Source organism: Mastomys coucha, unplaced genomic scaffold, assembly GCF_008632895.1.
Source record: "Mastomys coucha isolate ucsf_1 unplaced genomic scaffold, UCSF_Mcou_1 pScaffold13, whole genome shotgun sequence".
Taxonomy (NCBI): domain Eukaryota; kingdom Metazoa; phylum Chordata; class Mammalia; order Rodentia; family Muridae; genus Mastomys; species Mastomys coucha.
The window spans coordinates 61,269,881-61,287,387 of record NW_022196895.1 but is presented as its reverse complement, the minus strand read 5'-3'; the positions used below and the strand labels follow the sequence as shown (position 1 = coordinate 61,287,387).

Below are 17,507 nucleotides of genomic sequence, written 5' to 3'. Positions count from 1 at the left end.
TTTTCTTTTTTTGTTTTTTTGAGACAGGGTTTCTCTGTGTAGCCCTGGCTATCCTGGAACTCACTCTGTAGATCAGGCTGACCTCGAACTCAGAAATCCACCTGCCTCTGCCTCCCAAGTGCTGGAATTAAAGGCGTGTGCCACCACTGCCTGGCAAGACGAGGTTTCATATAGCCTAGCCTTAAACTCATTATGTAGTTGAGAATAGCCTCAAATTCCTGATTTTTTCTGCATCTTTTTCCCAAGTGCTAGAATGTACTACTTTTTTTCTTATTATTTGACCTGTTTTGTTTTTGTTTTGAGATAGGTCTTTTTAAGTTGCCCGGGCTGTCCTTGAACTCGTGACAGTACTTCCAATTTGGCTTACTGGGTGCTGGAATTGTAGGCATGTACCACTACATCTAGCTTCTCTCTTATTTCTTACTACTGCAGCCAAAATAAGGAGAGAGGAAGGGTTGGTGGGGGAGGGGGAATCTGACCTTCTGTTTCTTCAGCTCAGAGAGAGCACCAGAGGAAGACTAGGTGCCATTTCTAAATGAATAACAAGCAAGCTCTCATTTTCACCACCCCTCCACCCTCCCCGGGAGTTTCCTACCATGACTTCCAATGACTGATTCCCTTAATGTGTTTGCTTTCCTAAGAGGAGAGCAATTAAGTCAAGGTCCTGCATGGGCTTTGCAGAGAGCTGTCTGTCCCCAGCAGCCATCAGTGACAACTCCTGTGGATTTCAGCTCCCTGGGACTGGGTTTCATCAAGTCCCTTTGCCAGGGCCTCTCGGGCAGGCAGTGTCAACAAGTGTTGCACCTACTGCAGAAAACGGCCCTCAAGTTTCATCATAGTGATGCTAAAAAGTGTTCTCCAGCTTTAGCAGTGACCTAGTTCATTCAAGGGCAGGCAAAATGTGCTCTTCCAGAGCTTGCTTGGGTACAGACTTCTCCCTCTTAGGAAGACGTGAGTTTTTCTGAAACAGACCCAACTGCGTTTTGATCTGTTTGTGGACAAGATCTTGAATTTGAGTCCCTGTCAGGGGACAAGGACAGAAGGACATCCAATCAATGCTTCACGTACGGCGGGGGGACCCCAACAACGAGCCAGTCCTCCAATAACATCTCTCGGACAAACAGTATTGAAAAGTAAGTATGGAGACTCTCCGATTTAACAAGGGTGGGGGCTGTGCTTTTGATATGTCACCATTGACATTTTTCTGTAACAAGGAACAGAGCAGGTTGTTTCTTTCTGAAACAGGACCAAGGCTGGATGGGATACTGTGGTCTTTAGAGCTTGGATGTGGCCAAATGCCCACAGGCTTGTGACAAGTCCCCTCTGACCGCTATGAAACGCAGGAACAGTTTTCAATGCTTGTTTACTTTGGTTTGCCAGTTCGTCCTTTCACATCCTATCTGTCTTAACAGCTAGAAACAACAAACATATATAAAAAAAAATGAAGATCGAAGCCACTGCAAACTTGAACTGTTGAGGCAGATATTCAGTGGATACTAGCCTTAGGTGTCTGAATAGTTTGGTCAAAAGTTAGCTTTCTAGGTGGAAGCAGTGTGTTGTGCAGTAATAGATCGAGTTGCCTGGAAGCCATCGGCTGTTTACAAATGGCTTATACAGACATTCACTGTCATGAAACAGATTAAAGAGACCTCGAGGTAGAAAGCCAGATAAAAAGGGAAGTCAATAATAGTAATAATCAAGGTTCACCATCATGTTGGGTCTTGGTAAACTTTAGTGAATACATCTAAACTTTAGAATGTCCCATTAAGGGTGTCACTTTCAGACATCCAACAGCCATGTATAAATAGATTAAAGCAAGTTCAGCGTTTCACCTGCCTCTGCTCAAATTATTTCCTCTCCACAGCTGCTTCATTATGCAAAGGTAATCTTCCTTCAGCCAAGAATAGTTAAGCTTGATTAGCCAGAGCACTGTTCTAAAGGCGTGTCGTTTAGTTATACCAGCATGCCAGCTGAGGGGAAATAGAGCTTGTGTGCTCTCAGAGTTCTGAACCGAAACCAAGGACGTGAGCAAGCTTCGGTAGCAGCAACTTGACACATCCTGTATTTAAAAAGTGCTGATGGCCAATAGGCAGGTGCGGATATTGAAAATTAGGATCTAAACACATTCTAAATCTCAGAGGACATTGCCCTTTTGAAGTGTTTACCAAACATGGGATTGGAGGGCATTTTTAGTAGAGTGGAGTTTGTATTCGTATCAGGCACAAAACCCCAACTGCATCAATTTTGAACAGCCTGACGCATACTTGTGTACAGATATTAGCATACACAGGGGGATTGCTTATTCCACTTCACAGAATGTGCCTGGAAACTCCCTGTTCTGTACTGCACTGAGGGAAGTTGAATAATCTTCAAGAGGAAAGGACAGGATCTGAAGCTCAATGTGAAATCCACTTCTAACTCCAGCTCAGGTTCTGTATTTTTTTTTTTTACCTGTAAAATAAAGATCACACCCGTTTTAAGAGGATTGATAGGAGGTGGGATGAACATAAACATCTGAAGTACCTGTGGTGCCAAAGTGTCTCAACAACAGTATGCCTTTCACCTTTGTCATTAAAGTCGTTCTTGCAAGACTTCAGGATATGACCATGGTAATTTCACAGAGTAATAGAAAAAAAAAGAAAACAACCCTTCTTATTGTCAATGGCACAACAAAACATTAGACACTCAGAGGAAAATTCTATACTTGAAAATAATGTGTCAAAAAACATTTTTAAAATAGGGTTCTACCTTAGAATGTATTGATGATAAATAAGATAATGTGTCAAAAACAATTTTTAAAAAAGGGTTCTACCTTAGAACGTATTGATGATAAATAAGAGCAAATACATTTTGTACTGAAAATGATGATATGTTTGTTATCTTAAAGGACAGCTAAAGCTTTACCAGCATCATTTCAGCATAGTTTGTTTTCGTATCTGTTGGTACCATGTTAAAGTCTGAGCGTTAGGGGAGCCATAGGAATGGAGAGTTGGGTAAAGCTATGTGAGCAAGCCAGCGTCTGTGGTTATTGTGAGAACTATTTAAAAGCAGAAGTCGAGCCTTTCCTCCAAGAGTATAGTTTAGCCTCAAATGGACTAAGTAGATCAAGTAGAACATGGAGGAAGGGACAGGAATTCTCTAAGGAGACATGTGGTTGGTGCAGTTGAACAGAGACAGCACCTGAATGGGCCATCCTGGCAGCAGTGTGGATTTTAGTCTAAGTAGCACACTGTAGACTAGAACTGTGAGATCTGTAGTGGCTAATGAGGCACGTGAGTCGAGAGACAAGAATCTTGCCTGGGGCTCGTGGGATATTTCCAAAGAACTGTGACGGCAGACATCTGTATTATTCCTCCCTTTTGTGAACCCTCTCAGGGTTTTCCCCAGATAGATAAAAGTGATACATTCTTTGCCTGAGTTACTGGAAGGTCACAGGCAGTCCTGTGGCTTTCGGCTTAATTCTGCCCAAAAGGAAAACTAGAAATGTAGATTATATAGGAGACTTGGGATCGAGAAATAGTGTGTTTTACAGCTGGCAATAATGAAGGAATAAGTACCTTCAAAGAAAGGAAAGAACACTAAAGAATGTTTAGGGCTGAGGAGACAGTTTAGTCAGTAAAGTGCTTACCTTCCAAGCATCAGGAAATGAGCCACATCCCCAGAACCCACATTAAAGAAGAAACCTAAACAAACAAATAAACAGAATACCCAGACATTGTGGTGAATACTTGTAATTTCAGTAGGGAGAGAGACATGAAGATCCCTGGGGTTCACCAGCCAGTCTAGCCTGCCAGGTGAGCTATAGGCTAATGAAAGATAGTGTCTTGAAAACAAAACAAACTATGAAACAGGGACACTAAGAAGGCTCACCGTGCAGAGGCACTGGCTAGTCCACCTGTGTTTAATCCCTGGAGCTCACATAGTAGAAGGAGAGAACTGACTCCGGCAAGAGTCTGCTGACCTCCACATCCACGCTGGAGCACACAAATGCCGACCATCTGCATGCAAGCATGTAAATATAAAAACAGCAACAACAACAACAAAATAAAAAACAAGGTGGGCGGCACCTGAGTAGCAACCCCTGAGGTTGTCTTAGGACCTGCACACATGTGCACACACATTCACATGCAACCCCCCACAAGACTGGCACGCTCGCGGGCACACACGCGCACACACACACACACACACACACACACCTAGAACCCTTATTGGCATTTCTGTTGATGAACACCTGACCAGGACTGTCTGGAGATCTAGTCAATGGGCTGGATGCCAGGCTAAAGGGACACTCAGCTCTGGATAGCTCAAGACTGGAGACCATGCATTTACCACTCCAGAGCCTGGTCCTCCATGGCTGCTACCAGTTTCATCTCAGAAAGCACAGCTCTCCTTGATCTCCACTTGCTCTTCAACCTGCTCCAGGATGGCCAGGCTCATCTGCTTCTGAGTCTAGAGCTTAAGGTATTCTTGGGTCTAGTTCTTCAAATTCCAAGCACATCAGATTGCAGACAGCTTGTAAAATGCATGTTGCGAGGACTTACTCAAGAGCCTCCGGTTCAGAGGGTCCCACATATTCGTATTTCTTCCCTGTTCTCAGATGACGTTAATGGTTGTGATGCGGAAACCACCCCAAGAGATGCAACTCTTTGGCACTCAATTTCTAAAGCCAAACTTTTTCTGCACATGTGGTTTTTTTTTGGTCCCTGAACTTAGTTTCTCAGAGATGCCAAGGTTATGGACAGTTTGTGTTAGTGCTTAAAATAGTCCAAAGAAGATAATCTAATCAGGAAGTACCCTGTAGGCAATCAGTTCACACTCTGTTATGTGTAGGAGAACGTCATCTGGAAATGGGCTGGCTTTTTCCAGTTGAGAGTATCAAGGAAGCTTTTAAAGGAAGCAAGCACTCGTGTTTAAGTGATTAAAAACTGGTGGCATTTGAACAGGTAGATGCGGAAGAGTCATAAAAGAAATAGGAAAAACTAAACAAAATCCCAGAAGTCTGAAAAAGAATAAATAGGAAATAAAATAAGTTTGGCTATGTTTTCCATCGTTCTCCCACAGCTCTGTTAGGGAAACACTCTTTGAGTAAAAGCCATGTAATCGTAAATCTGTTGCTTCTGCCTGTAATTTGGCTATCTAAAGTCCATTACTTCTGTCTATAACTTGGCTGTGATGTGGATCTGGAATGGAGAGTCAGTAAGTAGGAATTCCAGGAACGATTGTGAAGGAGGAGGTGATGTGGCTACTTCAAGATGTCTTTGAGAAGTAGAACAAAATTAGCCTACAGACTAGCACAATAACATGGGAATTTATTGCTCACACAGTGGAAGAAAGGTCTAGGAGATAGGTCAGGACTCATGTTCCGTTTCTTTGCATTTCTGGAGGCTCAGCTTCTCTCTGTTTTGGTTTCAACCTCAAGCCAGCTTTCTCACAGTCTCAAGACAGGTAGCTTTCTGTCAAGAGAGCCACTCTGACATCCTCCCCCTGCTTGCTCTTTTCTGTTGAGGACAAAGTGAAAGCCCTAAACTTTGTATCATGTGGATTGTTTCCTGCACTACTTTCTGGAACACGTCATACACATAGACTTGGTCTCTGAACTGACCAGCACCAAGAGAGCCATGATCCAGTTAGACCAGTCAGAGCTTACAAAGCAGGAAAGGCAGATCTAATCACATGATGTCACAAGGCCACTGAGTGAACCTGAGTGGATGGGGGTGGGGTGTGGGGTGGGGGGGTTTAGATACAGAGGACAGCTATTAGCAGGACCCTGAAAGATGTTTGGAGAAAAATCTCTGAAGTCATCCCACTACACCCCTTGATTTAAAATTAATAATAGTAGGCTCATTCAGGGCTCAAAAGAGTGGTTCTCAACCTGTGGGTCACAACCTCCGGGGTTGTATATTAGGTATTTACATTACAACTCATAACAGTAGAAAAATTAGTTAGGAAGTAGCAATGAAAATAATTTTATGTTGAGGAGGTCACCACATGAGGGACTATATTAAATGAAGGGTTGTAGCAGTAGGAAGGTTGAGATCCACTGCATTAAAGGTTTAGGATGATCCTGTTTTAAAGTACAGCTCAGACAAATCAAAGTATTTTTCTATAGAGCGACCTTACCTATCAATGAGCTGAGTCCTTGGATGTAGCATTGCGCTCTGAGAACCTTAATTTTTTTTAAAGACTTGATTATTTAATTCCATGTATATACGTGTTTTGCATGCCTGCATGTATGTACATCACATGTTCTCCTGGTGCCTGTGGAGGTCAGAAGAGACATCAGATTCCCTCAAACAAGAGTTAAATACGGTTGCGTGTAGCCATGTGGTTGCTGGGAATTGAACCTGAGTCCTCTGCAAAAACAAGTGCTCTGAACTGCTGTACCATCTATCCAGCCCCTGGAGTTCTTTAAAAATTTAGGTGTGATATTCTTTATCCTAAGGCATATCTTGCTTCCCATGACAGTGACACTTCAAGAATAATTGACACAGTTCTAAAGCCCTCATGATTCAGGGTTTGCTCTCCAGGATTGCATAAACCAGGCATGGTGGGATGGGCCAGCATTGCCTCAGGGTTTGTTACAGTGGGGTATAGTAGAAGCCTGGGTGTAAGTGGAGAACACGGGGATCCAGGGGGAAGGGTTGCTTTTCTCTTACAGTGTTCTTTCTGAAGGGTCTTGCAACTGGAGACTGCACACAACAATCTGTGGCATTCAACTTTCACCCACAGTAATAATCCTTAACTCACATGTGATCTCATTAGCCACAGGACCATGTTCTACATGTTCTGTATGCATGCTTCTGTGTGTGTGTGTGTGTGTGTGTGTGTGTGTGTGTGTGTGTGTGTGTGTGTGTGAATGTGTGCTTTATTGGGAATTGAGTCTAGGGCCTTGTACATGCTAGATAAATACTCTATGACTGAGTTATAGCCTCACCCATCCTTTCATTTCTTACTTTGTTTTTTTTTTAGATTTATTTATTCATTTAATGTATATGAGTACACTGTTGCTGTCTTCAGACACACCACAATATGGTATCAGATCCCATTTCAGATGGTTGTGAGCCACCACGTGGGTGCTGGGAATTGAACTCAGGACCTCTGGAATGGCAGTCAGTGCTCTTAACCACTGAGCCATCTCTCCAGCCCCTACTTCTTATTTTGTAACAGGATCTCACTCTATCTTTGTAACAGGAGCTCACCAGCTGACTTGAGCTTTTCATTCTCTTGCTTTGGGCTCCCAAGTAGGTGGACTGTAGACATGAGCCACCAGGGTGGGTTTGCTTTTTGCACTGCAAGCCTTCCTCTCTTCCATCTTTTACCTTTAGAGGCCAGGATAATACAGATGGATATATATCATTTGGATATCAATAATCATATTCAGGAAACCCAGGCATTTCCGTAAAAAAGCCTTGTGACCTTGGGAAAGACACTTACCATGTCTGTGTTTTTCAATATGAAATCAGGGAGGTACTAAGCTCTGACAGATATCATATTGAGATATTTTTTAGATTCCTTACATCAAAGAATTGGAAATGAGTTTAAATGGCAGAGGAGAGGAGAGGAGAGGAGAGGAGAGGAGAGGAGAGGAGAGGAGAAGAGGAAGGGAGAGGAGTATCATTGGGAAAACTGGTCTACCAAAAACAATTTAAAAAATAAAGTTAAAAAAGAAAAGCTAGAGAAAACAGCAACTCCAAGCCTACTGTTCAGGCTGTCTTTGCCGTGTACACACAAATACTGCAACAGTTAAATTTTATTAGGTAAGGTACATGTAAAGAAAGCCACTGTCCTTAAACACTATCATCATGTTCCCCTAAATACTCAGGGCAACTAGGCTACTAGATTTTTGTGTATTTCTAAACATTAAATGTACAAATAAGCAAATTAGGACATATTCACATCTTATTGCTCTCTCTCTCTCTCTCTCTCTCTCTCTCTCTCTCTCTGTGTGTGTATGTGCACTTGACAATGCACATCATGTGAGTAGAGATCCAAAGACAGCTTTTGGAGTTGGTTTTTTACTTCCACCATGTGAGTTCTGGATATCCAACTGCATTAGTTAGGCTTCATAGCAAGTGCCATTATCCATTGAGCCATCTTGTCGACCTCAAGATATTTTTTTCTAAATAGACGGGCTGACATACTTAATACTTCTACACCTCACTTCACCTATCAATATATTTTGCAGACTACTTTATATCTTTCATACAGAACTACCTTATTCCCTTTTAATATTCACTGCTGTTAAAAGATTCAAGGGCTAGGGCTGTTAGCTGAGTTGGTAGTGTTTGCCTAGCCTGTAAGAAGTCCAGCATTCAGTCCCACCATCTGTATAATCCCAGCACTTGGGAGGTAAAGGTAGGACAGTCAGAAGTTCAAGGCCATCTTCAGCTACATAGGGAGCTTGAAGCCAGCCTGGGTTGCATGATACTCTAGCAATAGCAACAAACAAACTACAAGGAGATTCTGTTGTTTAGACGTATGTCATCAGATTCCTACTAGTGAATACTTATGCTGCTTCCAGCTTTTTATCACAGCAGAGCTTTGATGCAAGCATTTGTCTCCTTTCTCTATTTTTAGCATGTGCTTTGTTATGACGTATTTGCATATCATGTAATTCACTCTAAGTTTTGGTGCAATGATTTTGTTTCAGTTACCAAAGAGGTAACTCTCATCACATATTTTGTCACAAAAGATTCTTGGGCACATGTAGTGTTTAAACAAGTATTCTCAATATATATTCATTGTACAATGGATGGGCTTTGTTATGACATGCTAAAACATATATATTGTATACTTTGCTCATGTTCAATCCTCTGTCACCCTTTCCTGTGGTTTCTCTTCCTTCCTGTTGGTCTCCTGCCTCTTGCCAAATAGCACCCTCCTTCTTCTTTTGTGTTTCATAGAACTGTGTGTGTATGTGTGTATGCATTAACCTATATATGTATATGTGTATATATGCACATATGTATATATGTATACACACATATATGCATATATGTATTTATATTTATTGAAAACAATTCACCTGGGCCCATATCACATTGCAGCCCTGCCAGCGATTCTAGCACTTTCGAGGCTAAGGCAGGAGCATATGTTTTATATATATACATATATATGGTAGGATATATAATATATCTAATACATATAATATACATGAGATATACATAGCCTAACATATATACATACATGTATATATATACATATACATATATGCACATATACATATATGTTGTCAATTAGTGTTCTTCCCACCAGCAGCCACTAACCAACCCATGTCCCCACTGCTTCCTTTGGATGTTTTGTATATGGAATCACATCCTGTGAGTCTTTGGGTCTTACTTCGTTTGTTGAGCATGATGAGAGTGCTTTGAGCTTCGTCATGTCACACCATGTATGCCCTGTATTCCTCTTATTACTCAGGTGCAGACTCTGCCACACTTTGTCTATTCACCAGTTGGACATGCTGGTTGTTTCTCATTTGGGGGCTACTCTGAATAACTCTGCAAATGATGTTGGTGCAAAGCGCTCGTGAAGATGGATGTTTTTGTTTCTCTTGGCAAGGATTGCTAGGTGTGGAATGGATCGCCCATTCGATGGACTTATGTTGAACTCTTTAAGAAACTTAAATTGTTTTCCAGAATGTCTTTACTATTGCACACTCCACTCGGGAGATGTGAGGGCTGCTGCTCTCTTCCACATCCTCGATGCCATGCAGCATCCTGGAGGGTGTGTGCTGGCATCTTACTGTGGCTCTGATTCCACATCCTCGATGCCATGTAGCATCCTGGAGGGTGTTTGCTGGCCTCTTACTGTGGCTCTGATTTGTTCCTCCCTAATGATAAGAATGCTGGGCACCTTCCCACACCTTTGTTCTCTCGCCTTTATTTTTCATGGTCACCCTAGCATCGTACCTGAGTGACATGCCAACTCACCTGAGCCCATATCACACTGCAGCCCTGACACTTTCAGGTCACACAGCCTTGTCACGTAGCTCTTAATAAGTAACTAATCTTGGGGCATGGTGGCACATAGGCCTGTGACCCTAGCACTTTCAAAGCAAAGGCAGAAGGATAGTGAATTTGAGGTCAGCTTGGGCTATACAGTAAAATGCTGTCTCAGATATTTAAACAACAAACAAAAATGATAATTTACTTATGCTTCCAAATAATTATGTGTGAAGTAAGAAAAGATATACATGTAAGAATCCCACTATGAGGATTAAATGTGGTCATGTCTTGGAACTGCACATGGTAGGCACCAACCATCCTTCTTCTCCTTGGCTACCACCTCACCCGGGGAGATCTAGTCCCTGCAGGACTAGACACATTGGAAACAGGATCTTTCTATTCATGATCCTCCTGCTGCAGCCTCCCAAGTGCTGGGATCATTGGCATGCACCACTGTGCCGAGATCCACCCCCACCAATAGTTATCTGTTTTGAACATGCCCTCCTGAAATGCCCAGAACCCCTTTGGGGAGGAAACTTCCCCAAACATGGGGCTGAATCCTAAGGGGCACTGTGTGTGGTGTCCAAAGGATCAGTCAGTAACTCAGGAAATTCAGGACTGCACCTGCCAATGATAATCAAGTAACCTTACCTCTCCCACAGTGAAAAGACTTGATGGCTGGCTCTCTTGCCAGCTCTGTAAGAGCCACTCCCATGCTCTGTGTGCACACTGTGGCCTCTTCCTTGTTCTTGATAATGACAGCTGACTCTCTGGGCTGAGCCAAAATAAACCTTGGCCTTTTTCAAATGTTTGAGATGCTCCTAAGAACCCGCCTAGAGTCTCATACTTTCTCTCTACCCAATTTGTGTAAAAGGCATGGCTTTTACAATCTTCCAGACATTAAGCCCTGAGCCACAGATACTAGACAACATTCACACAGTGCTTATCTTACTATTCAGAGACCTTTAGACTCTTTATACTAATGTAAATAGTACTATATTTGCATCATCCCTATACATCATTCCTATACCTCCATTACCCTTCAACTCCTTCTATGGCTTGCTGTCATTCTCAGTCGCAAATTCTCTCTTATGAGTGTGTGTTGGTGTGTGTATAAAAGCTTCCAAGTGGTCATCTTTAAACACATATATTATATGTACCTTTTAAAGGCATAAATGTATATGTTTAGGATCTGCATTAATTAAAAGCCTGTATCATTTTTTTAAAAGTAAGAAACTTGCCCTGAACCACACAGGAAAAAAGAAAGGAAGAATGAAAGAAAGAAAAAAAGCAAGGGGAGGCCGAAAACCTGATGTTCTTTTGGGCTAATGCACTTCCCCTCCCTACTTAGGTTGATTTTTGAAGCTCTCTTTCTGTGGCTCCTTCCACCAATGCTGATAATTCAGCCTCCATTTGTCACCTCTAGCACGTTCGATATTCATCCGTCATCCCTAGCACAAGACGATACGCATGTCATTCTCACCTTCAGAGAAGCCACGAAACATGAACCACAGCCCGACTTAACTGTCCTTTTCCTTCAGAGAACAGTCAGTGCCCAGTGGCTAAGATGCTCAGTAACTAACCCAGCCTAGTGAATCAACCACACTGTCATGTCAGGAGTTTCACATGTGGGACAGAACTGACAGGAAGTGGTCACCTCTGGAGGAGTTGCAGTTGACGCACAGGGGCCTCGCCACCAGCCCGGCTTTGTGAGCCCTTTCTTTCCATTCAACCCACAGCTATGGTCCTAGGAATCAGAGTGGGAGGAAGCGTGCTCTGTGTATCACTTTCTCAATGAGGGTTACTCTAGGAGACCTGTTTACCGGTTAATTGGAATATCACTTAAAACAAAACAAAACAAAACAAAACAAAACAAAACAACAGCACTGTGGTAACCCACAGCAGAAAAAGGAACCTGTGAAGGGGCAGTCCTTCCTGAGAGCTTCCAGGTTACTATCACGTGAACTAATCATGTAACAGAGTCTCAGGAGGCAGTGGGCACAGGTTCTGATCCCTATACTGTTATCATTGCCCTGCTGACAGGGGAGGAAATAGACTCCATCCTTTGCCCAGAGAAGTGGCAGAGCTGCATCTACATCTATTCCTGGCAACCTGGGTTTGGTCCAGAAGCCTAGGATGTCCCTTGCACAGGAGAGCATTTTCCGGCTACGAGATCCCCCCAGAACTCATTGAGTAAGTCTGTAAGGAATGTGGAGAGCCGAGGCAGTCATCTTTCTCGCCAACAGTGCTTCCCAACAAGTTTTGCAGGTGATGACTTTCGTCCGTAGGCACGGCAACGCAGACAAACTTGACAACATTATGCTAAGAGGAGGAGTCTGGTCATGCGAAATGTCCGGAAGAAATAAATCTATAGAACTAGAAAGTGGCTTGGTGGTCACAAGGCTGTGTGGACAGGGACTGGGCATGGGAATAATGAAATGGAGGGATGAGTGAGGCTTCCTTGGGGGGGGGGTGACGGCACGTTCTAAAAGCGATTGTGGGGATGCTGGTTGCACAAGCCAGTTATAATGAAAGTCACGTAGTCATAGCTTTTCAGTGGGTGAGGCATGTGGTATGCTAATTATCTCATTACAGACGAGTTTAAATATAACGTTGGTCAATAAGTCACAGGAGGTGGCATTTCCAACTTGAAGCCACAAGTCCATAGGTTATGTCAACTCTCGTCCCTCCCCTCTGCTGTGTCATGGAGAATGGATGACCACATGCATGGGATTTGCTACACTATTGTAGAATACCATTTAAAAAAAATGGGGTCTGGGAGTGTGCACCAATAGTAGAGGAGTTGCCTAACATATCCAGGCGCTGAGTTTGAACTTCAGCACTTCACAAAGAAATGCAAGATGAAAAACCAAAGGTGACTTAGATTTGTTCTTTCTGCCTTATGTGTACCTCTAACTCTAAAATTCTCTTCTCAGTAATACTGAGCAATATCGACTTTAAAATCTTAAGTCTAACAAACCTCAAACCAAATAGATAGCTCCGGCTTCCACGACCACCTTTGAGTCTCTAGTGAGGGGCAACTAACTATAGTGCCGTTGAAGGCTAATTTTTCTTCTGTCTGTTCTGCAAAAGGCGGGTCTTCGCAGCGGCATGAGGGGGCATGTCCCCAGTTCCCTTTAGTCACTGAGTGTGCTTGTGAGCTACTCTGGAAATGGAGTTTGCAAGGGAATTATTTTCCTGCTCCATGCAACTAATTCACCATCTACACTGAGCCAGGCTCGCCTAACTCTTAGGTGAATTAAATAGAATGAGTTATGCAGGGACCTCAGTTGCCTTAGGCTCTATTTGTTTTTATAGAAGTCCTGTAACCAAAAATATTGGAAATGCAGTTCCGCATCCTCAAAGAACTCATGCTTTGAAAGCAGCCTTCCTTCCAACCTTCTTTTCCACTTTCATCAACAGGCCTTAGCAGCCACCGGGCCTGTCAGACTTCTTTTCCAGCTGAAGTGTTCAGGACTTTTCTTGCTCTTTCATGCTAACCCATGAATCACCTTTAGCTCTGCAGCATTGTCTACCCATTAAACAATTCAGTGAGGCCTCAAGCTTATGCACAGCCTTGCTTCCTGCGACGGAGGGAAGGTGGCAGTGAGTTCTCTTAAATGAGTGCCTTTACCTGGATGTGACGAGTGTGCAGCTGTCTCGTGCAGAGACAGTTTGATCAAGGACTCACCTTATTCTAAACTAAACAGAACATCTTGAAGGGAAGGAGATGTTTCGCACCCCAGCAATAGCTAGAGAGGCCCTAGGTAGCATTCTCTAGTAGCGGAATGGCCAGCCCTTACTAGCAGAATTTTCCAGGAGGCGTGCCTACTAGGTAGGGCCACACGGGAGCATGGATCTAGGTGTTTATGACAAAGTAGAAAGAGTCTTTTGTTAGTCTGAGATTCGGCCACCACCACAGGTCCTGATTCAACTTGAACAGGGAGCCGCTCAGTCCTCTAGAGCTGGGTTTTGCCATGGAGGCAGAGGTCCTTCCGCACTGCGAAGTCTCTTTCTCTGTACTTTCTTTCTTTCCCTTCCTTACTCCTACTCCTCTGTGACTGGGTGGGTGCCAGTGAGACCTTCAATTAATGCTAGAGAACCTCTCTTTGGCAGCCATCTCTCTGGGTATTACACCCTCTGGAAAACTAAAAGGAAAGGGTGGGAACTGGGTGCTAATGGTTAAAAGCTTGGCATCCAGACTATATAAGGGGAGGGACTGGGTGCTAATGGGTGACCCCCAGGCTATCTTACAGTACCCAGCACCCCTAGACTGGCCACTTACATTTTCTAATCCCCTCTTCTCCATTCTTGCTCACCACACTACTGTGGTTCTTGCCCTCTTTCTGAGCTCCGTGGTGTTTTGAGGGTTGAAAGCAGAAGCGGTTTCCGGCTGTTTGGATAGACGTAGTTGTGATTTCAAAGCTCGGGACTTTGTGAAGGACAACTTTGGTGGGAGATGCTGACATATGTCTAGAGTAGGAAGAACACGTCTGTTGGATTCAGACCTGCCTGCTTTCTCAGGGTTACTTTAGATCGGTACAAGTGTGACCACTGTCATTTGAGGGTTAGCCTGCACGGTCCTGGAGGTGGGTGGCCTCAGGGTAGTAGCCACTTGCTGTGCTATCCTCAGCTTGTTGAGGAAACTCCCTGAGCCTCGTATTCCTCATGTATGCAATAGAAGAGGCATCAAAACTACTCTTAGTTAATTTAAGATACATTAAGTGAACTGACATTGCTTGATGGCTAAGAAGTATGTGACTACCAAAGAAGGCATGCATGTTCAAAAGCACAGGCCAAGCCCAGCTTCTCCCCTGTGTACCTGACTGGTGTTCAGAGGGGTCAGTAGTTTCCAAATTTCAACATATCCCCCTTGTAAAGATTCATTTTAACATAGTCATCTCTGTTTGGGGGGAGGCATATAAATAATATATAAATGATATTTTGTTTGTTCGTTCTTTTATTTTGTTATTTTTGAGACAAGATCTCATCTAGCCTAGGCTGGCTTCAAACTTGCTGTGTAAGCCAAGGATGATCTTGAAATTCCTGACTCTCCTGTCTACACCGGCAGACTGCTTATGTGGTGTTGGGGATGGAACCCAGGACTTTGTACATGCCAGGAAAGCATTCTCTCAACCAAGCCTCATTCCTGGCCTGCCTAGCAAGAAAAGAGAACTATAACTGCAGACTTGTGGGCTCATTCTTCCTTGGTGTGTGCTCTCATAGCTCTGGGATAGTCCCAGCACTGTTCAACTGGTGGCTGTCCGGTAGGGATGCCCAACTGTACACTTGACACTGTCATGGGAGGATGTGGGATACTAGGCTTCCAGTGGGTGGAGATCAGAGAAACTGCGAACTGTTTTGAGAGGGGTAGGGTGGCCCCTTGACACACTCTCCCAATCGCTCTGTTCTCCAGGAAGGCTGCTGAGGTCCCTCCAGTTGCCTCCTGGATGAACTGGGGCTGGGCAGCAGAGCCACACCTTACTGCCTCTGGGATTCCAAAGGAGGTCAGAGTCATCACAGAGCATACAGTGATGGTGGCCTTGTTTATGTTTCAGATCACGTGGCATGAAAGGATGACAGATCCAGGCTGCCCCCAGAGGCGCACACTATGTTTCTTATCAACGTTACTTTCCCAGAAGGTTCCGGAGAAGTCTGACGTCGTGCTTCGATGCATGATAGCTGGTAATGACCCCAGACTAATCACTACGCACTCCAGGCTAGCGCCCACTCAGACTATCTGTAGCCCATCCCAGTCTTTCTGCTATGCAGCCTAGACTAGCTACACACACCTTCATGCCTCTCTGCAGACCAAGTTTCTTGGCTCAAAGACAATGAAAACAACGTTCTGGAAATTTATCTTGGAAACTCATTCTGAGTAATCGATCAAGCCACCAAATCCTCTGTGATGGTTTTCAAGAGATGCTCTGGATACTGAGTGGTTTTCCTCACCTCCTGGCTCTTCCTTAGGCAACTCTCCCATTGGTTAATTTCAGATACTTTTAACTCATTACTTGCTGTGGCCTCTAGGAATGGCTTGAATAACTTCACTTCATAAAATTGGGTTCTTCTGTCTACTTTGAACCAATGTTCTCAGGCTGGCTTAATTTGTCTCCCACTGCCACTATCCTCAAGAATGCTAGCAAAAGAACCACTTAAAACTAAAGCAAGAGGTATCCAGAGGAGGTAAGGCTGAAAATGGGAACTATCTCTGGATTGGAAGATCATTCAGAGTTAATGATCGGGCATTCATGACTCAGTAGTAAAAGGAGTTCATTAAAAGAAGGTTAAGGGGCAGAGAGATGGCTCAGATGATAAAAGTACTTGTAGTATAAACCTGGCAGTCAGAGTTTAACCTGAGTCCCATAGCTGAAGGGGAGAACTGACTCATGAAAGTTGTCCTCTGACTTCCACAAACATGCTGTGGCACTCTCAATGTGTTTGTGTGTGTGTGTGTGTGTGTGTGTGTGAGAGAGAGAGAGAGAGAGAGAGAGAGAGAGAGAGAGAGAGAGAGAGAAAGAGAGAGAAAGAGAGAGACAGACAGACAAAGAGATACACAGACAGAAAGAGTATATATAATATATAATATAATAAATATATATTATATATATAAATTCAGAGAGAGGTTGGGAGGTACACACACACGCACACAGAAATAAAGAAGAAAAACAGTAATTTCACAGAGAAGTGGTATTTTATCTATGTGGACAATTTTCTCTTCTTTCTTAGATTGATTGTATCTACCCTTGAAAAATGAAGGCACCAGCCCTCATCTTCTCTTCCGAACTCAAAGAAGGAGCGGTGGCCAGAGAAATGACTATCCTTAGTTGGCAGAAGTCAAGATAAAGCGTGCCTTTGGTCTGGAGTTTGGGATAGCCATCACCCACACTCTCAGGGGGTCTTTGACTCTCCTTTAGACCGAAGGGGGAATGCAAGCTGATCTTCAGTCTTGTGAGAGAACCCCATGTGTTTAGACAGATCCTAGACTTAGTCACTGGTCTCATAAATAACAGCTAGATCATTCTGAATGGATCAGGCATCGACTTACAGAGAGCCTTAAAAGCAAAGGGGGAAGGAAGGCTAGGGTAGGGGAGGATGGCTCAGTGGTAGACTGCTTGCCTAGCAAGACCCCAAGTTCCATTCTTAGCACTGGAAAAACGGAGAGGAAGGAGAAGTTTTAGGTGAGGTTTCCAGGCGAAAAAGAGAACCTTCCACAAGGTATAAGATACCACTTCCCTATGCATGTCTCATTTCAGGCTGATGGTTCGGGCTCAGACTCTGTACTCTTCCCAGGGGGAAGGCCCTGGCAGTAACTTGGAAACTGGAGGAAGTCAACCAGTCCCAGTCAGGCTGAGTGAACAACGTGAGGTGAAAATGTTGCAAGGGCCAGCTCCCACATATTGTACGTACTCTTGTCAGGAAAGGCCCCTCAAACACACAAAAGGAGGAACTCAGTGATTCCTAAGCAGGGGCTGGAGAAAGCTGGCTGAGGATGGGGCTGTGAGACAGGGAGGAAGAGGCAGAAACGAAGCCTGACTGCCTCTTCTTCTGGTAGTTTTC

General features: G+C 43.8%; 1 protein-coding gene across 4 annotated transcripts in view; it reads left to right on the top strand.

The window, feature by feature from the left end:
• The first annotated feature begins 570 nt into the window (after positions 1-570).
• Positions 571-17,507, top strand: part of Alpk2 (alpha kinase 2) — a 127,363-nt gene continuing 110,426 nt past the window's right edge. For 3 of the 4 annotated variants that reach the window (XM_031365886.1, XM_031365891.1, XM_031365890.1), the window contains exons 1-2: positions 571-1,133; positions 15,506-15,632. In XM_031365886.1, the coding sequence (XP_031221746.1) occupies positions 15,524-15,632 (109 nt within the window). In that variant the 5' untranslated portion in view covers positions 571-1,133; positions 15,506-15,523. Of the gene's footprint in view, positions 1,134-2,315; positions 2,430-15,505; positions 15,633-17,507 lie in introns of all 4 variants that reach the window. The other variant, XM_031365887.1, reaches the window with a different exon arrangement.